This window comes from Oryctolagus cuniculus, chromosome 6 (genome assembly GCF_964237555.1).
Source record: "Oryctolagus cuniculus chromosome 6, mOryCun1.1, whole genome shotgun sequence".
Lineage (NCBI taxonomy): Eukaryota > Metazoa > Chordata > Mammalia > Lagomorpha > Leporidae > Oryctolagus > Oryctolagus cuniculus.
The window spans coordinates 101,134,112-101,158,690 of NC_091437.1; the positions used below are offsets into that span (position 1 = coordinate 101,134,112).

The 24,579-nt window shown below is 37.9% G+C and overlaps 1 protein-coding gene across 5 annotated transcripts in view; it reads left to right on the forward strand.

Annotated features, from left to right (window-relative positions):
- Positions 1-24,579, forward strand: part of HNF4G (hepatocyte nuclear factor 4 gamma) — a 138,627-nt gene that overhangs the window by 88,895 nt on the left and 25,153 nt on the right. The window contains exon 1 of one of the 5 annotated variants that reach the window (XM_002710645.5): positions 22,323-22,931. The exons of the other annotated variants lie outside the window; for them this stretch is intronic. Within the exon in view, the coding sequence (XP_002710691.2) occupies positions 22,796-22,931 (136 nt within the window). The 5' untranslated portion in view covers positions 22,323-22,795. Of the gene's footprint in view, positions 1-22,322; positions 22,932-24,579 lie in introns of those variants that run through there. 5 annotated transcript variants of the gene reach the window in all.

The following is a 24,579-nucleotide window of genomic DNA, read 5'->3' on the forward strand; positions in this document are numbered from 1 at the left end:
AAAAAAATAGAAGGAAATTAGATTCCCAAGTTACTCCAAGGTCCCAAGTAAATTCCAAATATAGTGAAGAGCTAAATGGGAAATTATGCCTCAACAACTATAAACAAGTTATTAAAATCTTGAGGAAGAATTTCATAGGTTTAAGATGGTTTGTCTGTTCAGAAACTATCAAAGCCTAAATTTTTCAGCTATTAGATGTGTAACTTGAAGAAGACAAAATTTCCAGTACCGTTTTCAAAGAGCTTAGAGCCTAGCTGAAAATACAACCCAATTCATTACAATAACATGTGCATGTTGATCTTTGTAATGAAAGGAAGAACTGAGTACAATAAGAGGGAAATGAGAGAAGCTATAACCAGGTATAGATACAGATGCAAGTGAGAACATGAGCTGAAAAATTCATTAATATACAGCACTGAGTTTCAAGTATCTTGTTTTATAATTTTTTAAATTTTTTTTTATTTGACAGAGTTAGACAGTGAGAGAGAGAGACAGAGAGAAAGGTCTTCCTTCTGTTGGTTCACCCCCTAAATGGCCGCTACAGCTGGAGCTACGCCAATCCGAAGGCAGGAGCCAGGTGCTTCCTCCTGGTCTCCCATGCTGGTGCAGGCGCCCAAGCACTTGGGCCATCCTCCACTGCCTTCCCAGGCCACAGCAGAGAACTGGACTGGAAGAGGAGCAACTGGGACTGGAACCCCAGGCCCATATGGGATTCCGGTGCCGCAGGCAGAGGATTAGCCAAGTGAGTCACAGCACCGGCCCCCTCAAGTATCTTGTAATTCACATGGAGAGCAGTGGAGTAAGAGTTTTGAGTGAGTGATATCACGAGAATTTTAGAAAATTGAGTTTGGCTCTCTTACAAGGAAAGACACGTTGAGATGATTCATAATCAAACAGAAAATTCCAAAAGTCTTAGCTAAGAGGATGAGTAAAAGGCATCAGGCAGGCTGACATACCTATAGGACTTTGCTCACCTATAAGTCAACAAAGGTTTGTATGTAGAGAAAGCATTGAAAGAGGACTGGATGGAGTAGGGTGAGAAATGTATAGCTAGGCTTGGGGTCATACGCCCTCTCCTAGTGAGTCCTAAATGTCTAGACAATGTAATGGTACAGTTTTCATTGTGAAGCCTCAAGGACTGAGTCAACATCACAAAGAAACAGGAAGTACAAAAGCTTGGGGGTGGGGGGTTACGGAGATTCTTACTCAGTGTCCTGGATATAAGATGTGGCAGACAAGAGGTCTAGAGTTAAATGGAGGTATATATAAAAACGTGGCAGACTAATGGTAATCCAGCAATTGAGACTGCATGTGAGAATTCTGAACATTCTAATGCCTATCATATGAGGGCATATGGTGCATTAGAGGACTAGAACTGGAGCCTATATGGGTTGCTGGTGCCGCAGGAGGAGGATTAACCTAGTGTGCCATGGTGCCGGTCCTCTAGGTGGAGATTTAACCCATGGTGCCACGGTGCCTATCCTTACAATAGTGTAATCTTTATAGGCATTGGCTCATATGAATATGCAGGCTGTAAGTCCTCTAGTTTGCCACCTGCAAACTGGAAAACTTGGAAAACACCCGGTGTAATGCAGTCCAAGTTTGGGGAGCAGCAGATGATGGCCCAAGTGCTTGGAATGCTGTTAACCATACTAAAGACCTAGATTGAATTCCTGGTTCCTGACTTTGTCCTGGTCCTCCCCTAGTTGTCTCAGGCATTTGAGGAATGAGCCAGCAGATGGAAGATTTTCTGTCTCTCTTCTGTCACTTTGCCTTTCAAATAATAAATAAATTAATTAATAAGTCTTATAATAGTAATAATCTGGTATCAAAAACCTCAATCATTTTATGACAACTTATCCTTAATGCTTGTCAAATGCTTACACATATTATCATAGTCTTATATGAAATATGCTTGGTATCTTGTGCAAGGACACATGATTGCTGAAAGCAGACATGAGCCTATAATACTGTAGGTCAAGGTCTCTGAACCTGAGCATATTGACCTTAATCATTCTTTGCTGTGGGTGACTGGTGACTGCTCTATTACTGTGAGATGCTGACAGCATCATGCCCTGTACCAACTAGATGCTGTAGCACCCCTCCCTTTCTCTCCATTGTTGCCACCAAACCTGTCCCCAAACATTATTATATGTACCCCTGGGGAGGGGGCAAAAATCAGTCCCCACTGAGAGCCACTGACGTAACTTGTTGATTGTCCTTATGTGTTACCTAATTTTTGATAGAGTGATATTTTACATACTTCAACATAAAACTGAAATGGTAGCATGTCTATGTAATTCACTGGAGTTTGGTTACTTTAAACAGCATGACAAAAATTAATGCAATTATAAAACAGTTTGCTTTGAAAACATCAAAGCCATTGCAATCAGAAAGGCCTCTTTTGAATCGCAGCTCTATGTAGATGATGCAGATGATGTAAAAGAAGAGTAATGTTCTCACATCCACAGAACAATGAGTTTCTTCTGCCTTGTGCTTCTCCCAGACACTAATTCTAGAATCAAGGACTTTGACCATGACATCTCTGTGCATTTCATAGACTCTGTAAGTGGCCCCTAAACTTCATTACTGCAATGGCTTCTTGTAGAAAAAGTTCTTATCATTTATTTCATTTTCCTCTTTTCCCAGTCACACACACAAAACACTGCTAGATGTAGAAAAAACTAATTTTCCAATATTTTGGACCCTAGTGGTGAACAAATAAAGAGAGGAGAGAGATGCTGCATAATTCACTAGTCAACTCCACCTGCTTATTTACCACTAATGCACATACCAGTTTCCCCATACCGTCAGCATACACTGATACGAGTAATAATGGTAAATCAGCATTTGGGTTGCGGATAGACCAGTGAACTGTGTAGCATTTTAAAGATTTATTTTATTCATTTGACAGAGTTACAGAGAGAGGTAGAGACAGAGAGAGAGGTCCTCTATACACTGGTTTAGTCCCCAGATGGCCGCAACTGCCCAAGCTGCACCGATCAAAAGCCAGGAGCCAGGAGCTTCCTCCAGGTCTCCCACATGGGTGCAGGGGCCCAAGGGCTTGGGCCATCCTCCACTGCTTTCTCAGGCCACAGCAGAGAGCTGGATCTGAAGAGGAGCAGCCAGGCCAGAATCAGTGCCCATATGGGATGCCGGTGCTTCAGGCCAGGGCTTTAACCTGCTGTGCCACAGCACTGGCCCCTGTGTAGCATTTTTTAGGGTCAAGAAATTAAATGAATTTTTCAAAAACTTCTTTAAAGTGCTTAATACTGTAGAGTACTAAATTTGTAAAAAGACAACCAAGGTATTGCATTAAAACTTAACACTGATTACAAGTGACCAGAAAAAAAATTATGTATAGTTGGTCTCTATATTTTCCACAGAAATATTAGCAACTTCTCTATAACAGAACATTTGTAGTCTAATGATGTGTGCAAAATAATGAAAACATTTAATATCATACACTTTATATGGGATTGTATTAAATTAGAAGAAATCGTGACACTTCCTTCCACAATCTCATAGCAGATTAATTTTTTGAACTCTTTATTGAAGTATAATATAGATATAGAAAAGGGCACATATCATTAAGCATATAGCTTGATAAAATTTCACAACTACACACACACCCATGCATCCAGAGATTAGGATTTTTTTTTTTTTTTGGACAGGCAGAGTGGACAGTGAGAGAGACAGAGAGAAAGGTCTTCCTTTTCCATTGGTTCACCCTCCAATGGCCACTGCGGCCGGCGCACCACGCTGATCCGAAGCCAAGAGCCAGGTGCTTCCTCCTGGTCTCCCATGAGGGTGCAGGGCCCAAGCACTTGGGCCATCCTCCACTGCCTTCCCAGGCCACAGCAGAGAGCTGGACTGGAAGAGGAGCAACCAGGACAGAACCGGTGCCCCAACCGGGACTAGAACCCGGGGTGCCAGCGCCAGAGGTGGAGGATTAGCCTATTGAGCCGTGGCGCCAGCCGCAGAAATTAGGATTTAAGTACAGAGATATGAGTGCCTTTTAAATATCTATGGTGGAATTACATTCCATGTAGATTGACTTCGTATCTATATATATTAAATAAAATTACTATATAAATATTATAGTATTCTACCAGGCATCATGAAATATAGGGATGGATATGTAAAGTTATAATTCTGGAAGGAATTATTGCTTGAGAGACATATAAAAGGAAACTTTAACCAACAATTCAAAAGAGTCTAAAACGGTATGCCCAACCAAATCTTCCTTATTGAGGAATGAAGATTCAAGAAACCATAAGATATGGGGCAGGCATTTTGGTATAGCAGGTTAAGCTGCTTCTTGGGATGCCTGGAACCCCTACACGAGTGCCAGTAGGAGTCCTGGATTCTCCATTTGCTCTTCACTTCCCTGCTACTGCTCCTGGGATTCAGGGCTTGATGAAGTACTTGAGTTCCTGCCACTCACATGGCAGACCTGGTTGAAGTTCCTGGTTCCTGGCTTCAGCTAGGCCCATCCTGACTATTAAAACCATTTGGGCAGAGTGGACCAAGTAATGGAAGATCACTCTGTCTCTAGCTCTGTCATTCTTTCAAATAAATAAATAAACAAATATATTTTAAATTAATGATTTTATTTTATTTATTTGACACATAGAGTTAGACAGTGAGAGAGAGACAGAGAAAATTTAGATTAATTTTTGATACTGTTATTAAACAATAACTTTTGAGTTCCAGGACACTAAAAGTAAAATCTATCTCTAAACCTTTTATGTACATAATATACATATTATATATATACAATAATATATATATTGAATATAAATAAATATAAACTCAATAAAGAGTTCAAAAAATTTGAATATATATATATATATATATAAAACCCAAACCTCAAGATCAGTCTGATTAAAACAGTAGTCTTGAGATGAATTTCATCATTTAGTACTGTGTCATGTCTAATTTTTTTTAATTCATTTGAGAGTCAGAGACAAGGAGACAGACAATTTTGGCATATATATTGGGCACTTGGCTTTCCTTCTTCCTATGCTCCCAGTTCTCAATGTTTGAGGGGAGATGAATTAGGTGAGAATGAGGGAAATAAGGAATTAAATAGTTGTTGGTGTCATGCCAGTTCTAACCAATCACAACTTCCAGAATCTTCCCCAGTAATATTTTGGTCTTAATAAATAATAATTACCATGTCTAAACCACCTCTGGGATCTAGAAAGACCTAGCTTGTGCCACTCAATGCTTTACCTGGAAGCCAGCTAACTCCAGAGGCTCCCTGTGCCATTTTACTAGACACATAGTGATAACACTGCATGTTTTGGTCCCAACTTATATTATGGTGGTCAAGTTTTATTATATATGACTGAAAAGCATTCTGTGGAGAAATATTATACCCTCAGTAGCTGAGGATATAAAATTATATTTTGCAGAGGGGTAATTACTATTTAAAAATTCAGAATCATATTTCTAAATAGTGATGGTCATTTTAAATGCCTGCTATTCCAAAGAAGAAAAGAGTGAAACTCTGTATTTATGAGGCAGATGAGGAAGTGGAAAAAAGGGGAGTTCTCCATAGGTGGAGGAGGACTTAGGATAATCTAATTTTAAACATAAACAGTTGATGTATTTGGTAAGTCAGAGATAGATTTCAGGTGAAGCTTAATGAGATTGAAATTTCAGTGCCCTTCTAGTGCCGAAACCCCTTCTTTGTCCTCAACTGACAGTGTTTCTAGAAATTCACTCCTCTTCAAGAAGCCCTTCAAAACTGAGTAAGCTTCAGACCCTTTGAAAACCAGATCAACAAGTATAAGTTTTGTCTTCCTGGTATTAAGGTGTGTTTGTTTGTTTGTTTGTTTATTTATTTATTTGACAGACAGAGTGGACAGTGAGAGAGAGACAGAGAAAGGTCTTCCTTTTTGCCGTTGGTTCACCCTCCAATGGCCGCCGTGGCCGGCGAGCTACAGCCGGCGCACCACGCTGATCTGATGGCAGGAGCCAGGTACTTATCCTGGTTTCCCATAGGGTGCAGGGCCCAAGCACTTGGGCCATCCTCCACTGCACTCCCTGGCCACAGCAGAGAGCTGGCCTGGAAGAGGGACAACCGGGACAGAGTCTGGCGCCCAGACCGGGACTAGAACCCGGTGTGCCGGCGCCGCAAGGCGGAGGATTAGCCTAGTGAGCCGTGGCGCCGGCTAAGGTTTATTCATTTTAACTTTTTTAAAAAGTAATAAAGCCACAAAAATGATTCAGATATCCTCTCAACACTTAAATAAAACACAATTATATTTGTGCCTACCATTTTGATACAAATAGATGTTGAATTTATTTAAATTCTACATATTCATGTGTTCATGCCTTATTTAAACTTTTCTGGAGGTTCATACTAGGCTACTTAAAAACCTTTGTTTGCAAAGTGGAATTCAAAGACAAGTATATTTTGTTTTAAATATTGAAATTCACAATTTTTTTTATAACAAACATTGTCTATGAGCTTTTCCAAGACTGTTTTCTGGTCGAAGTTGTTCTTTTATTTTTCCATTCCTTCTTGCCTTCCTCTCTCTTTCTCTCTCCCTCTCTGTTCTTTTTCTTCTTTTCTCTCTCATGCTCTTTCTTTCTACCATAACTAATGGGAGAACTGCTAAAAGAACATGATATTTACTATCAATGCATATTTATCATTGAAAAACTAAATTGCCTAGATGTAAGTGTTTGGCTAAACAAAGACCGCATATATTGTCACAACCCACAGATATCACAGTGATATTCCTCCTTTCTTTCTTTCTTTTTTTTTTTTTTTTTTTGACAGGCAGAGTGGACAGTGAGAGAGAGAGACAGAGAGAAAGGTCTTCCTTTGCCGTTGGTTCACCCTCCAATGGCCGCCACGGCTGGCGCACCGCACTGATCTGATGGCAGGAGCCAGGTACTTATCCTGGTCTCCCATGGGGTGCAGGGCCCAAGTACTTGGGCCATCCTCCACTGCACTCCCTGGCCACAGCAGAGAGCTGGCCTGGAAGGGGGGCAACCGGCACAGAATCCGGCGCCGCGACCAGGACTAGAACCTGGTGTGCCAGCGCCGCAAGGCAGAGGATTAGCCTAGTGAGCCATGGCGCCGGCTTTTTTTTTTTTTTTTTTTTTCCTCCTTTCTTAAATATATATTATAGGTTTAGAGATAGATTTTACTTTTAGAGCCCTGGAACTGGAAAGTCATCATTTAATTTCCTGTTTCAAAAAAATAACTTGTAAACTTTTGGAGTTTGGCTCACAAAAATAAGCAAAAGTAAAAAGGAATACATTTGTTTAAAAAATCAATTTTTCTTTGCACTTAAAAGCTAAATACTTATCTCAAATTTCCTAGTGTCTCAACAAATTAAAACAATAATTTTATATAATTCTTATTTGGGGGTGCTTTTTTAAAAAAACATACTTAATTGAAAGGTGGAATGATATAGAGAGGGATCTTCTCTCTATATTGGGTATGGCCAATGCCAGAGGCCTGAAATTCCATCCTGGACTCCCACGTGGGTGTCAGGGACCCAAGTATTTGAGTTATCACCTGCTACCTCCCAGGGTATGCATTAGCAGAAAGCTCTTTGGAAGCAGAACAGGGACTTGAGTCCACACGCTCAAGCATGGAATGTGAACATCCCATTTGGTATATTAACCCCTACTTCACATGTCTGCCCAAAGATTTTTTTTAAAAATATGCATATTTAAAAGAACTTTTATTCTCAGAAACTTTTCTTTGCCTCAAAATGTAATTAATACACTATACAGCCCAATCCATAGCTTTTTTTTTATTATATATCTAAAACTTCAGTAACAGTGTATACAAGCTAATCTTCATTACTTTGCAAGTTTGCATACTTACATTTTTTCAACCCCTAAGTCAATACTAATTTCTGGACATGTACTGAGTGGTAAAAAGTTTGAATTTCTCAAAGTGCATATTCCCAGGTGAGTCAAACCAAACAACACCCTCCCTTCTTGTTTCAGGTCTCATATACTAAGCTAGTAGGCATCCTTTTCAAAACATAGTTTTTGGGCCTGTTGTTTGTGATTTAGCTCAAAGATTGTCTAGTGTTCATCATAACAAGAGAGTTGTGATGTGCCTTATGAGGAAATTACATAGGTAAGCTTCATTCAGGAATGTGACAGTATTGTAGGCCATAAGTTCAATGTGGCTTATCTACAATATATGCTAAACATATATACTAAACAGCACACATAAAATGGTTACATAATGATTGGTTTATGAACATATGATCATAGGCTGAAGGAACATGACCATTATATCCGTTGAAAGCAGTAGTTCAGTACTTGCTAACCCAGTGTTCATTACGACTTTATAGAAAGTGGTTACCACAGATGAGAATCAGCTGTATATATGTGCATGTATATACATGTACACTCTGTGTATATATTCATATATATATATATATATACACACACTTTGGCATTTAAGTTAAAATAGAAAATGATAATATTCCAACATTACAGCCTTGAAGAAAACAAAATCTTATTTTGATGATTAGAAAATTAAATGATAAATGTGTTCTATTATACTACTCATAGTCCAATAATTTTGTTTAATATTTACTTCTGAAACAGATACATCATTAGATTTTTTGATACCATGAATTAAATTTAGATTCATAAATTACTTTTGTGAAATCTCGATGCTATTTTTCATAAATATATACTAATTTACATTTCCACCAGTTGTATGTAAGGATTCCCTGTGCTTCACATCCTTGCCACACTTGCTATTGTTTTAAAATATATATATATATATATATATATATATATATATATATTTGGCAGGCTAGGGGAGAGAGAGAGAGCGAGATCTTCCCTCTGCTGCTTTACGTGTTCTCAAGAGCTAGGGTTGGGTCAGTCTAAAGCCAAGAGCCAGGAACTCCTTCTGGGTTTACCATGTGGGAAACAGGAACCCAAGTACTTGGGCCATCATCCATTGTCCTCCTAGGTGCATATGCAGGAAGCTGAATCTAAAGTAGAAAAGCTGGGACTTGAACAAGGCACTCCAATATGGGATGTCACATCATAAGCTGTGTCTTGACCTGCTGAGCCACAATGCCTGCCTGATAATAGCCCATCTAACTGAAGTGATCTCCTACTTTTTTTTTTTATCTCAATCAGTTGTCTCTGCATCTTATAGTCCTTTTACCTCATCTTATATTTTATACAGATTAGCAAGCTATTATTTATCTTATCTTCATGGTACTGTCTCATTTGCCAAACATCTATGCATCCATGTGTAACTCACAGTAATGTTATAAGAAAATTTAATATTGATCATTGTGGAGATGGCATTGTGTTGCAGCAGGTTAAGTCATTGCCTGTGATGCTGGCATTCCATATGATCACAAGTTCAAGTCCCAACTACTCCACTTCTGATCCAGCTCCGTGTTAATGTGCCTGGGAAAGTAGTGGAAGATGGCCCAAGTGCTTGGGCCCCTGCACCCCCATGGGAGATCTGGATGAAACTTTTGGCTCCTGACTGCTCTATGGGCCATTCCTGGTTATTGTGGCCATTTTGGGAAAAATAGGAAATCTTTCTGTCTGTCTGTCTCTCTCTCTCTCCCCCTCTCCCTCTCTCTTTGTAACTGTGCCTTTCAAATAAATAAATAAACCTTAAAAAGATTGATCATCTAATTAAGACATTTACCATAAAGTTTGACAAAATAAAATAACATTATACAGGAATTATGGCAGTACAAATATTCAGTTTTATTGCTTTCCCCTCATACTTTGAATTCAGCACATCCTGCTTTTTTTAGGGTGCTGAGGATAGCTGGCAGTAAGGCCAGAGGGTGGGAACCAGTCACAGATGAGAGTGCTGAAGTCATTGTTCCACTATTCTTGATATGAATATGAGGGTCCCAGTGAAGGATGTGTGGAACAGATCCACTTCCCTAAAGAATAAATTTTGCCAACCTAAATGTACTGTTTTGGGAAGATCTTCTAGTCTAGGCCCCTGGTGTTAAGCTCTCTTCCCCATCCCTGGGTCCTTAGAATGCTTAACTTTGGAGCTGAAAGGTACTGCAAGCAGAGAGGCTCTTGTTGGTACCTTGAAATGGAACTGGCAACATTGCAGCTGATCTGTTACCTGACCACAGGGCTGCTGTCTCTTTTTCTGCCACTTACGATACCCAAGCAGGGAGATCTGGGACCTGAGGAGGAATACATCGGTAATTCAGTGGGGGTGGGGGGTTGTGGGGGGATGTAGCTAAGGAAAGCCAGTAACCAGAAAAAGGAAAAATAAATAGAATACTTATATGTCAATTGCTTTTAGCTGGAACTTCTGCAGCTGACTGATGATAACTAGAACAAAAATAATGAATATTTATATCAGTATTGAGTTTAAATTATTTCCTAAGACTAATTTCTGTATGATTTTGAATTTAAAAATTTGGAAGAAGGTAGCAGGCATTGTGGTACAGCAGGTTAAGCTGCCAGTTGTCAAAGTGCTTTGTCCTAGTTCCTCCTAATCACTGCTGCCTATCCAGGCTGCTGTTGATGTATCTGGAGGCAGCAGATGATGGCCCAAGTTCTCAGGTTCCTTCCATACACATGGTTGACTTGGATGGAGTTCTTGGACTCTGGCTTTGGCCTGGCCCAGCCCTGGCTGTTGGTTGTTGAGGGAATTTAGGAAGTGAACAAGCAGATGAAGATTCTCTCTCTCTCTCTCTCTCTGTCTTTCAAATAAATAAATAAGTCCTTAAAAAATTTTAGAGCAAGAATTCAGTGAGTGTATAATCCCCACAGAGATACTAATTAATAGTCCATAAAGTGCACTAGAATAAATAGCTGATCAAGAGCCAAACTGTAAAGAGATGGAAATCATAAAGGAAAATATATGACTTGGAAGATGGCTACTATGAGCTTAAGTATTTTGAAGTCTACCATGTATCAGGTACTGCTCAATGTACTTTTCAGACCCTAATTATCTCATTCTCACAAAGACCATTTGATATCAAAGCTCCACGGAAAGCTAACGTGAATAATGGAAGATCTTAGAAGAAAAAGAATAAAGAGAGGAAAATCACAAAAAAAGATGAAAATTATCCTCCTTTGCTGAAAAATATATTGCACAGATAGAAAAGGTGTACCAACTTCTATAGAAGATTGATATAAAACAAAAGATGCACTTGTAAGATGTATGGAAAATTCTGGAATTCCAGATGTCATGTCAACAGGTTTTGCATTTCAATACATGTATTTTGTATTTATAGAATTACATTATGGAATATTGAGATTAAAGTATTTGACACCTTATTCAAGATATGATCTATCTGTTAAGAAAGGTACAGATTTTCTATTCAATTTTGTATTGTTATGTTTTATTTTTTAAATCTAAATATATGTGGAATTTAGTTTTACATGTAGTGTGGTAAATGAAGCCAGTTTACCTTTATCCAGGAGATTAAAAATATCCAAATAATTATTTGGATAAAATGTCCTTTTCTTTCACACCTAATTGAAGTAACCACCTTTATAATATATTAACTTCCTTAATATACCAGATACTTTTGGATTTATTTATTGATTGTAGTAACAACACTTTTTATTATAGTGGCTTTGTATTATGTTTACGTACAGATAGATTATCATATTTCTTAACATATTTTTTGACCATTTGCAAATGACTTTGGAGTCATATCATCTAAAACTTCTGTAACCCATCAATAGTAAATAAAATCCAATCTAGAGCTGATTTGTTAATTGCAATTGTCATTTTGAGGGAATTTTATTTATATATTGCTAATTTTTACATATAATGAAATTGAATGCTAGTGTCTTCATTTCTAGCTGATTATATTCCAAAGATCATTTTCAGATCTAAGTTTTATACTAATTATTTCATTTACTCGTACAGTAGTATGCTGGAATCTAAACGATAATGTTGATTAGTGTTGGTTAGATTGCATACTTCTTTTTTGTTTTTAAAGATTTTTTTTTTATTTGAAAGTCAGAGTTACGAAAGAGTGAGAGGCAGAGAGATCTTTCATTCACTGGTTCACTCCACGGATGGCTGCAAGGGCCAGGGATGAGGCTGGCCAAAGCCAGGAACCAGGGCAATTAGCTGGGAGCAGGATTGGAAGTGGAGCAGCTAGTACCGCTGCTCATATGGAATGTTGGAGTCAATGACAACAGCTTAACCTGCTATGCTACAACATGGGCCCCTTGAGGTTGCATACTCTTGTAATATTCCTAGGTTAAGGGAAATGGTGCTGGCTGCTATTTAGAAGCACATTTAATGTTGAATTTTGGTAAGCCTTCTCTATAGTATTTTTGTGGGCACCTTCTATTCATTCCAGAGTTTGGTTTTTATACCACACTGAATCAGGCTGCCCAAATATTACCTCTAACGTTTATTCTTAGATTGGAAATTAATGAGGCAATGAGAAGAATTTCTGTCATATTCTGGAAAGTCTTAGCATCAGTGTCATGATATGGATATGTAATTGCATGCAAAAGACTGCATGAAAAATCAGAATGGGTTTTACCTCTGGTTTAAATCAGTCCTGGCTAGCAATGCTATATACACATACATCATCTTCATCTTTCCACTAAAACACCTAAGAATGAGTAGCAGTGCAAATTAAGACAGGCATTCAGGAACTAAACAGTAGGACTGCTTATACCTTTCTGTTTACCTGTAAGCCAGTATGTTCACTGTTTCAGAATTCTACTATACTGTCCATTAGTTATATGAGTATTTCTCAATGCAGCTTCACGCATACTGTAAAAGACAATGATCCAGGCTGGTGTTGTGGCGTAGCGGGTAAAGACATTTCCTGCGATGTCAGCATCCCATATCGGCACCAGTTCACATGCTGGCTGTTCTGCTTCCCAACCAGTTCCCTGCTAATGTGCCTGGAAGAGCAATGGAGGATAGCTCAAGTGTTTGGGCCCCTGCACCCACATGAGAGATCCGGAAGAAGCTCCTGGATCCTGGCTTCAGATTGGCTCAGTTCCGGTCATTGCAACCATCTGGGGAGTGAACCAGAGGATGGAAGACCACTCTCTCTCTGTTTCTACTTCTCTGTCTCTCTTTCTCTCTCTCTCTGTAATTCTGCCTTTCTTTCAAACTAATAAATAAATCTTTAAATTGATTTTGTAAATCTGAATTGGAAGTGGAACAGCTGTGACTTGGACCAGCACCCATAAGGAATACTAGTGCCACAGGTGGTAGCTATACAGGGTATGCCACAGCTGTGGCCCCAAATAAATCTAGAAAGAAAAAGAGAGAGAGAGAGGGAGGGAGGGAGGGAGGAAGGGAGGGAGAGAGAGAGAGAGAAAGGAAGGAAGGAAGAAGGAAGGAAGGAAGGAAGGAAGGAAGGAAGGAAGGAAGGAAGGAAGGAAGGAAGAAGGAAGGAAGGAAGGAGAAGGAAGCAAGAGTAAGGAAGGAAGGGAGGGAGGAAGAAAGAGAAAGAAAGAGGAAGGAAGGAAGGTAGGTTCAGGTCTCTCTTCATACAGATATAAATCATTGTCATCATGACGATCATCATTATTAGGATGAATATTTGTTGCTAAGTTTGATAAAAGCAGAGATTTTCTCTGTTTATGTAGAAATACCATGTGAAAAGAAAAGTAGTGAACTTGAACTAGATTCCTTGATTCAGTTTGGCTCAGCTCTAGCTATTGTGGGCAAGTAGATAACAGAGTAAGCCTGAAAATGGAAAATCTTGTATCTCCCACACTCTCTGTCACCCTTCCAAACAAATGAATCAACCTTAGTTTATCCACAGAGTATGTACCATGTGACAGATAATGTTCTAGGCACTAGAGACATGACAATGAATAGAAAGCACACCCTCTTCAAAAAGTTTGTAAAAATAGACTGCTATAAAATTTTTTTGCAGCACAATAAATTTATCCTTTAATTGCATTTTTTGTGCAAACATTTTGAAATGTCCTAGTAGAATGTCTTTGCCTTCATGGAAGTCACATTTCAAAGTAGGTGTTCTCAGACTTTACTGTATATGGTATCATGTAAAGATTTTTTTTTTTTTTTGACAGGCAGAGTGGACAGTGAGAGAGAGAGAGAGACAGAGAGAAAGGTCTTCCTTTGCCATTGGTTCACCCTCCAATGGCCGCCGCGGCCGGCGCGCTGCGGCCGGCGCACCGCGCTGATCCGATGGCAGGAGCCAAGAGCCAGGTGCTTTTCCTGGTCTCCCATGGGGTGCAGGGCCCAAGCACCTGGGCCATCCTCCACTGCACTCCCTGGCCACAGCATAGAGCTGGCCTGGAAGAGGGGCAACCAGGACAGAATCCGGCGCCCCAACCGGGACTAGAACCCGGTGTGCCGGCGCCGCTAGGCGGAGGATTAGCCTAGTGAGCCGCGGCGCCGGCCCTCATGTAAAGATTTTTAAAGGTGGCTGGCATTGTGGTGTAGTGGGTTAAGCCATCACCTGTGACTCTATCCCATATGGACACTGGTTTGAGTCCTGATTGCTCCTCTTCCAATCCAGCTCCCTGCTAATGGCCTGGGAAGAGTAACAGAGGATGGCCCAAATGCTGGGGTCCCTGCTACCCACGTGAGAGACCTGGAGGAAACTCCTGGCTCTTAATTTCAGCCTGGCTGTTGTGACTATATGGGGATTGAACCAGCAGAGAGAGGATCTTTCTCTCTTTCTCTTCCTCTCTCTGTGTAACTCTTTCAAATAAATAAATCTGTAAAAAAATTGTTTAAAAAAATACTGAATACTCTCCACCTCCAGATATTCTGACCTAAGTGGTATCTGACACAACTTTGATACTGTGAAGTCTTCAAGATTCCCCAGATTATACTAATGGGCAGTAGAACCTGTGAATCACTGACTTTTAATGTAAATTAGACAATAAACAATTACGGATGGTGGCTGTGTTACAAAAGGTACCACCTTACCCGAGACGTTTATTTTTCTTTAAATATTTATTTATTCGAAAGTCACAGTTACACAGAGAGAGGAGAGGCAGAGAGAGAAAGGTCTTCCATCTGCTGGTTCGCTTCCCAATTGGCCGCAATGACCAGAACCGCACCGATCCGAAGCCAGGAGCCAGGAGCTTATTCCTGGTCTCCTATGCAGGTGCAGGGGCCCAAGGACTTGGGCCATCTTTCACTGCTTTCCCAGGCCATAGCGGAGAGCTAGATTGGAAGTGGAGCAGCCAGGACTAGAACCGGCGCTCATATGGGATGCTGGCCCTTCAGGCCAGGGCGTTAACCCGCTGAGCCACAGCACCGACCCCCACCTAAGATGTTTAATCCATAGTAGATTTGTATGTTTCCTATTAATATCACTTAATTCCTGCATTTTTACTCCAAAATAAATACTTTATCATAGCAGTTTTGAAAATGTGTTTTTAAAAGACCTTTATTTCTTTAAAAGGCAGGGTGACAGAGATGGAGAGAGAAAGAGAAGACAGAGAGGTTCCAACTGCTGGTTCTCTCACCAAATGCCCATGACAGCCAAGGCTGGGCCAGGCTGAAGAAACCAGGAGACAGGAACTCCATCCGTGCCTCCCACATGAATGTCAGTAATCCAAATACTTGAGTCATAATCTGCTGCCTCCCAGTGCATTAGCAGGAAGCTGGATAGAAAACAGGGGACCTGGACTTCAATCCCAGGCACTCTGACATGGGTTGTAGGCATCCCAAGTAGTGGTTTAAACCATTGTTAAATGGAAATGTAATAGTTAAGTTTTATCCAAGTTAAATATCACATTAAAACTTTGTTCTCCCTTGGTGTCTGAAAAAAGTATAAGAAGCAATGCTGAACTGATTCCCAACACATGACTCTACACATAATTTATTATTGTATTTTAAATGGAAGAATTGTAATCGTTATTTATCTACTCATGTGTCTGGCATCCTGAAGCTAATGTTTATGGTCATTACAGTATATTTTTTAAAACGTTGAAGTGTAAATAAACTGTTGCTATTTTTCTTAAACATTGTACCTCTTTAGAACGTATTTGAATGTACTGACCTAAACTGATAACTTCCTTCCCTTCATTTTGTATAATGCAGCAACTTTGGTATCGGAATACCACCATAATCTTCAATATTCTGACGAGTTTTGTTGAGTTTGCAGTGGCAACAATGATTATACTTACTGTAAAAATAAGATGCAGAAATAGTGACTGTCAAATCCCAAGATGTTCTGAACTTTTTTCCCCTTACCAGTATAATCTATATTCCAGTTAATAATTTAGTACTAATCAGCTGCTTATCTTCCGAAAAGGAGAGTATGTTTTGAATCATAAGGGAACTGACCTTGAAGGTAGATTTAATATATGCAGATTTCCTATATCACCTCTAAACTGTACTTCTCAGCTGTACAAGCTTTATTTTGTCCATTATAACAGTAACTGATTTAATTATAATATAGTTTTCACTCTTCTTTAGTTTTGGACTTTGCATTTACTTGCATAACTGATTTAAAATAATCTGAATGCTTAATGAACAAATTAAATATTAATAGATTAGGTAACCATAAATATTACAAAGAATAGTAGCACATTTCCAAAGTAATTCAGTTATTTCATAAGGTGCTCATGTTTCTCTAATATATTTAGGTTTTACAGTCAAATGACATTCTCTAGTACTGATATGAGTTGGTTACATTGATCAGAAAAAAGATGTGGATCCGATATAACACTAAAATCAAGACTTAAAATTGATTCTTTGAAATAAGGCTTATACACAATAAAAACAATATAAATTGGGAAATGTGCTCTAATGTAATTCTTTAAGGGGAATTATAAAATTATATAAGAAAAGCTTTGAAAGTTCAATTTGCATTTATAAATTTTGAGCAATTTTAAGAACTATGTTTCAAGAATAATAACAAAATTACATTTTTTAAATAATGGGAATGACTGTGGTTTAAGTATCCTAATGAATTAATTTGATTCTGTGATCATTGTATATAGCTCTGCTAGATCAAAAAACAAGGTAAAAATAAAATTATTTTTGCTTATCTGTAAATTATGTATAATCTGAGTCTTTTGAGAAGATTTATGGAAGTCTTTGAAAATAGACGGCATCCTTACAAGCAACTATAAGCCTTGTTGGTGATAGTGACTTGCTTTGAAGCTCAAAATGCCTAATTTTTGTTTTAATTTTCTTGTTTTTGTTGCTCAAAACTAGGAAGAAGACAAGATTTTTGTTTCAAAAGATGAATGATAGTTAAGGTAGGACAGAGGCAGTGAGGAAAAACAATGTTTTGGGGTTTTTTTGAAAAAAATGAAAGGTGACTTGCTATGAATTAATAAGCCACTTTGTCAGGTAGAGTTCTCCACTAATGCTTACAGTGAAAAATATGCTGAGCTGATTTGGATTGTTCGTGTTCACCTGGCTTGTAGTGATCATATTTGTATAATCTTCATACTTGAAAAGTGGGATATGGAAACAGCAAACACTACAAATGTGCTTTTGGGATTCTTATGTAGCACTTTATGTAATGAAAAATAATGCCAAATGAATAAGTTCAGAGCAAATTTTGTTGACTATTAAATGTATTTGTATTGATACCAGCATTCTGGATTATTTCCATGAAAATTCTTTTATGAAAACAACCTTGATTTTTATTAGCCTGTTTTCTATTCTAAATCACGCTCTTAAGGAATGATTAAATCAAATATATAGAACGATTTAACAGTCTTAATAGTTTCACAGATAAGATAGAAATGTTTCTGCTATTATCTTGAGCAGTCAATTGTGAATTGAGTTGTCTTTTTTAAATGCTATGCTATTTTCAGCTCGTGTTACTCTAAAGAAATTTAAATATCATATTTCACATACCTGTTTATAAAACCATTGCTCTGAGAGAAAAACTTTTCAAGATAATTTGTTGTGCTATTCAAAGTTGACCTTTTATTAGCAAATACTGTTGTCATTCTCACTGGAGTATTTGATCTCAGTAGGGCTAAAACAGTACATGCACAAAACATGAGATCATGAAAATAACAGTACTATATTACTCACCTTAGGGAACAGGTACTTCAAAATGCCCTGTGCTACAAGAGCTCTTCAGATGATACTTTATCATATATGTTTGTACTTTTGGATATATTACATTTATATATTTCTACTGTAGGAAATGAATGCTATTCATAAATTACTGTTTCATATATTTTCTTTTTTTTTGAAATCACCTATAATTTTTTTAACTTTTATTTAATGAATATAAATTTCCAAAGTACAGAATATTGATTACAATGACTTCCCCCCCATAACGTCCCTCCAACCCGCAACCCTCCCCTTATCCACTCCCTATATTTTCAAGTATCTATGATATTTTACCCAATTAAACTTATAGAAGTAAACTTAAAATTACTCATATATTTATTTTAAAGGAAGGGTTTAGTAGCATAAGTCCCATTCATTTAAAGATAATTCTTATTATTATCACATAAGCATAAAATTCATGTCATTTTTCTATCTCTTTTAATATAATACATTCTTAATGAATTTACCCATTGGAAGTACTTGTTACAACTTTTTATTTTATTTTTGCTGCTGGTGAATCATGGACATTTTCAGAATCACGAAACTTCAATCACTATTCCATGAAAAACACAAGGGATACTAGAATGTGTTACTTGCTTTGCTTAAGATACACAGCTAAAAATCTATAAAATTGTTTCTCTGTAACTTTCTCTTTTTCTCTTTCTTTTCTTCCTTGTCCTCCATCATCTCCTCCTCCTCTTTAAACAAATTAAAAGTATCCTGAGGTGAAGCTGCTGCCGGAGACGTCCGTAGCCCATATCAGAGCTCTGTTTGGAGTTCAACTCTGCTCCAGATTTCAGTGTCATGCTGACGCACACAGAACTGAGCAGACCCTGCCTCAAGTAGTTAGGTCTCTGCCAACCATGAGGGAGCCCCAGATTTTGTGCTCAGCTTCTGACTTTGGTCTTGCCCAGCCCCAGCCACTGTAGACATTTAGAAATGAACCAGTTCATGGGAGATCTCTTTCTCTGCATTTTAGATAAAATAAAAATAAATTTATTAATATGCCCTGACTGGTTTTCAAAGTAGGCATAAAAGATTGGTCCTAAAGAAGAATATAAATATTTATAAATATAAGTTATCTTAAGTTAAAAATCAATACCGGAGAAACATAACCAGTCTCCATTTAGCCAGCTCCTGGGATTAACTTAGGTTCTCAATTTCCTTTGTGGGCAATACCAATTAGTTTCCAGAGTAGGCATATCTCATCAATTTTATATACCTACCTGGAGTCACTTGTACCTGTTACCTGGCATGTTACTATCATTTATTCTTATTATTTTATTTCATAATTTAACTGTTGCACAATCTAATGGAAATGAGAGTTAAACGAGTTTTATTTTCCCACATATAAAATCAAGGGAGGGGCAGGCATTTGGCATAGCAGTGAAGATGCCAGTAGGGACTCTGATATCCCATATGAGAGTGCAGGGGTTCAAGTCCTGGGTCTGCTTCCGACTCCAGTTTTCTGCTGGTTGGCACCCTTTGAGGCCGCAGGTGATGAATCAAGTAGTTGTGTCTCTGCCAACCACATGAGAGACTCAAAGCCTGAGTTCCTGGCTCCTGGCTTTAGCCCAGCCAGGTCTTCCGGCTATTACAGACATTTGGGGAAATAAACAAGTGGATGGAATGAGAGATCTCTGTTTGTCTGACTGTCTGTAGCTCTCACTGTCTGTCTGCCTTTCAAAGAAATAAAAAATAAATGGATAAGTAAATGAATACATTTTTAAAAGGGATATAATTTGGATATAGGTAAAAGCAAAGCAATTGAAATACACAAAATCTTTAGAACTATAAAATTATAGAAGCCTTCTGCATTCAGCTTGTTTTATAGATAGCTATTTCCTCTGTTAAAATAAAGACTGGAAATCAAAGGCAGTGCGTGAATGTTATGCAAGAAAAAGAAAAAGAAGAAAGAAAGAGAGAGAGAGGAAGAGGAAGAAGGAAGGAAGGGAGGGAGGGAGGGAGGAAGGAAGGAAAGAGAGAAAAAGAGGAAGGAAGGAAGGAAGGAAGGAAGGAAGGAAGGAAGGAAACAATTAGTACAGAATCCTAATCAGTGGATTTGTACTCAATTCTGTTTATTCTCAAAACAAAATAGTAGCATTTATATCCATTTAAGTCAAAACACTATAAATATAGATATATCATTTTCATGATTCTGTTTTAATTTCATTTGCTTAATCAGGTCAATAAATTACAAGTCCTAGAATTTAAGAGAAGAGCACATCTACTGCAGTTTGTACTCTCTCTCAGAATAAAAGTTACAGGAAATCCCCCTTTGCCAGATTGAGGCTGACAGTTCTATCACTGTTTTCACATCTGAAAATCATTAAGAGGACAAAACTGTCCACTAATAGAGACAGACCTGCTCTTCAGCTCTGTTCTATCCTCTGGAAATCCTCAAGTTCTTACTTTATAAAATGAAAAAAGAATTTTCACAGTAAGTCCCATCTTGAGGATTCAGCTCAGATTAAACATTCATGGCCACTTGGAGAACTGTGCTGAGATTTATGCATAGCCCCTTCTAACTTAGAGTCACATGCCCTGAACTGCCATGGGAACAGACAGGGGCGAATGACAAACTGTGACAACATGGTTCTCCTGAGCTGAGTCCAGATTTCTTTTGGTGTTGTGCAGTCCTGTAAGTGAGAGGTTCCGTATCTTTTTCTTATTTTCTTTCTGTTGGGTCACTCCAGTTAGTGACATCCCTAAGTATTGATTAGTTGCCACACAGATAAAGAACAGGGGCTCAGCACAATTCACCCCTTCATTGCTTTATGATAAATGAGAACCACTTCTTGCAAATGAAAGCCACAGGATTTGTACTGTCTACTGCCCCAAAACTGAGTAAGATGGGTAGCCTTCATTAAAGAAAACCAGTTCCTAAAATTATCTCAAAATATTAACCTCACAATTAAGGACATACAGAATGCATTCCAATGATCAGTGTTTGATTTAATGAATCATATTGTTAAATGACTTGCTGCTATTTTTTATTTTTTGCTTTTTTGTGAAGATTTTATTTTATTTATTTGAGATATGGAGTTACAGACAGTGAGAGGGAGAGACAGAGAGAAAGGTCTTCCATCCGTTGGTTCACTCCCCAAATGGCCTCAGTGGCTGGAGCTGAGTTGATCCGAAGCCAGGAGCTAGGAGCCTCCTTCAGGTCTCCCATGAGGGTGCAGGGGCCCAAGCACTTGGACCTTCTTCTACTGCTTTCCCAGGCCATAGCAGAGAGCTGGATTGGAAGTGGAGCAGCCGGGACTTGAACTGGTGTCCATATGGGATGCTGGCACTGTAGGTGGAGGATTAACCTACTGCGCCACAGCACCAGCCCCAACTGCTATTTTCTTTACACATGGTTTTGCACAGAAGAGGCTAGCTTTTCCAGATGATGAAGTCAGCAATTTCTAAGACAGACCATTCACAGGTTTATGGTATTAAGAAGTTGAACTGGGGGCCGGCACTGTGGCGCAATGGGTTAATGTCCTGGCCTGAAGCCCGCTGCCCCTCTTCCAATCCAGCTCTCTGCTGTGGGCTAGGATAGCAGTAGAAGATGGCCCAGGTTTCTGGGCCCCTGCACCCATTTGTGAAACCTGGAAGAAGCTCCTGGCTTCTGATCAGCGCAGCTCCAGCCATTGCGGCCATCTGGGGAGTGGACCAGCGGATGGAAGACCACTCTCTCTGTCTCTACCTCTCTCTGTGTAACTCTGTCTTTCAAATAAATATATAACTCTTTTTTAAAAAAGAAATTGAACTGATTAAGAAATACTATTTTGCTGTGAATGGGGCTGTAATTCTTTCTTGGAAGATAAAATGAATAAACACATTGTCAGTAGTAAAATATACCCATCAAATACTGTCATCTCGATATTACCCAAACTCTGAAATGCCCCATTTTCACATATGCACACAAAAAGACATACTGTGCTATATAAATAAAGGTAGCTGATGGGAACATGTATGGCCACACATTTTAAGGGTAAATATACTTAAGTTTAGTGCTTATCATGGAATAAGCATCAGAAGTCAAAAGGAATAAAACCTTATTTGTTTAACAATAATAAACTTGTATCTAAAATATACTAGCCACTATACTGGTTCTGTCTTGGGAAAATTAACTTGACACAGATGGGACACAAACACATCAACTGATAGCTAAAGATAATAAGAAAAGGTTGATAATAAGAAAGAGTTATACTCAAGATGCTTCTGGACTCTTATAAGTTTTTGTCAATTCTAAATTCCAAATTCCAAATTCCAAACTTCTTTTGTGTCAATGTATTCGAAGAAAACTTGAAACTGTGCAGTGCTTACCCAGCCTGTTAGGTGTTAACTTATAGTCTCAAATTATCAAATTTATGACAAGACACCAAGTTCCATCTTCCAGAAGATATGGCATGTGTGGTTTTGAGCCCTTAACTAGGATGCCTCACATTATAATTACAGTTTATACCCTGAGAGATCCTCATTTCTAGTTTTAATCCTTGTCTTAGAGATATCATTTATTGTCTACTGGAAATCTATTTAGGAAATCGTATTAGTCTACTAAGCACTTCAGATAAGGTGATTCCATGAAGCCTTCCAAGATTATCACAAGGAATTGCTTTCGTATGCCATAAAAGAAGAAGAAATAAGCAGAATATGGTTTGCTGAAGGAGGTTACAGTTTTACAGCCCCTCCCACTGCAGCACTTAAGTCACTCAGTTACAGTTAACTTGGAATTATCACTCACAGATTGAAAGCAAAAACAGTCATCACACACTCTGGGCTTGTGGTGCCACTTGTATGTGTGTTTCTAAATCAATGATGAGGGTATCGGAACCAATACTGGACATGGACATGGCAAATTACAGTGAAGTTTTGGACCCAACTTACACAACTTTGGAGTTTGAAACTATGCAGATTCTATACAATTCAAATGGTGAGTTCTCATTTGCTTATAAGCATAAAGAAAAGGTAAGCATAATGGGAGATGTAAAGTTGAGTTTCCTGAGGTGGTGGCTCTACATTTTATTGCTAGAGTATTAAGGTTTGCTTTTTTAAGGCCACAAATCTGAGCTTTTTACTTCATAATAAAACTGAAATTAATAATACTATGGCTTTTTTATATTAGAGGTAGAAAAAGTCTGGTTTTATGTAATAAAGTAACCTCAGAATTCTGTCATGAGCCAGTTAGAAAGGTGAAAAGAGTAGTTTCAGCAGTTATTTTATTTGCTGTAAATCATAGTAATAAGTAATATTGGCAGATTGGCTGTGAAAATATATTTTCTATACAATATTTAAAATGACTTATAGAACAAAATTTCCTTAAAACACTGGGAAGTTTTACTGATTGCCTCTTCCTTCCATTATTTCAGTTCTCAGTTACTGCTGATGAGAAATTGCATTTAAAATTACTATCAAGTTTTTGCATTGAACACCAATATGAAAGGAAGTAAAGGTTTATATTATAACCTCACTTGACAAGCTAATGTTTAGCTGCACAGAGCTTTTGGTATTTATCTACTGTAACAGTTTAACTTTAAATAAGACATGACTTGTTTAGGGTTCGTGTCTTTATGTAATACATTTCACTACAGACTTAAAGAATTCCAAGTAAAAGTCTTGTCCAAGATAAGTTATAATTGTTAGAACTCCTAACATCTAGTAATTATGTGTACTTTGGAAAGTTTCTCTGTGAATGTGTGTATGTGTTTAGTTCAAGACTGAGAATACATCTTAGTCTTAGGATATCTTATATTCTACCATGCCGAACAATTTGTGTAACTGGTATTCTAGTTATAGTTCCAATAAGCAATAATTTATTGGTGGGGGATGTTTTTAAAAATTGTCAAAAATGAAATCTGAAATTTTAGCACAGATAGAATTAAAATGAATCGATTGTGTAAAGAATGTTACTGTGTGTGTGAAAAAATCATTTAGATATATTTAACAGAATATTTGCCACAATAGAATCATTACTTAACAAAAACAAAGGCTCTAGAAGTTAACGGCTAAATCGTTGGGACAGATTTTCCTTAAATATTTACCAAATACATTATAATAGCTAAGTTGTTTGGCCATTTCCAAAGTGCTATCTAATTTGTTTGCATAGAATAATGTTGATAATTACATGTAAGTATAGCATTAAAGCCGACCTTTTCATATGTTCCTATATTTACCAGAATTCAACCAATTCCGAACACTTCTAACTTCCATATTGCTAATATCTATTTTGTTGATATTATCCAAAAAATTCTTAACATTTAAATTCTCTAATGTCACCCAGTTAACTCTAAGTGTATTCTCATTAAAGTTTGTTCCAAGTTTATGAAATTATGTATGACAATATTTGATTACTCAGAGGTATTAGGAAGTAGAATATATGTAATGTCACTGAATGTAATTGGGACATGACAATCTGTGTTTTTATTCTTTTTTATATTACAAATATAATAATTCATATTATACAATTGATAAATTAAAATTTTCATATATTTAGTCAATATATTTTGAGTATATATGGATTTTTAAGATGTCAACATCAACTCAATTAAGAAATGTTTACTTAGTAAAAATATCTGAGTGTA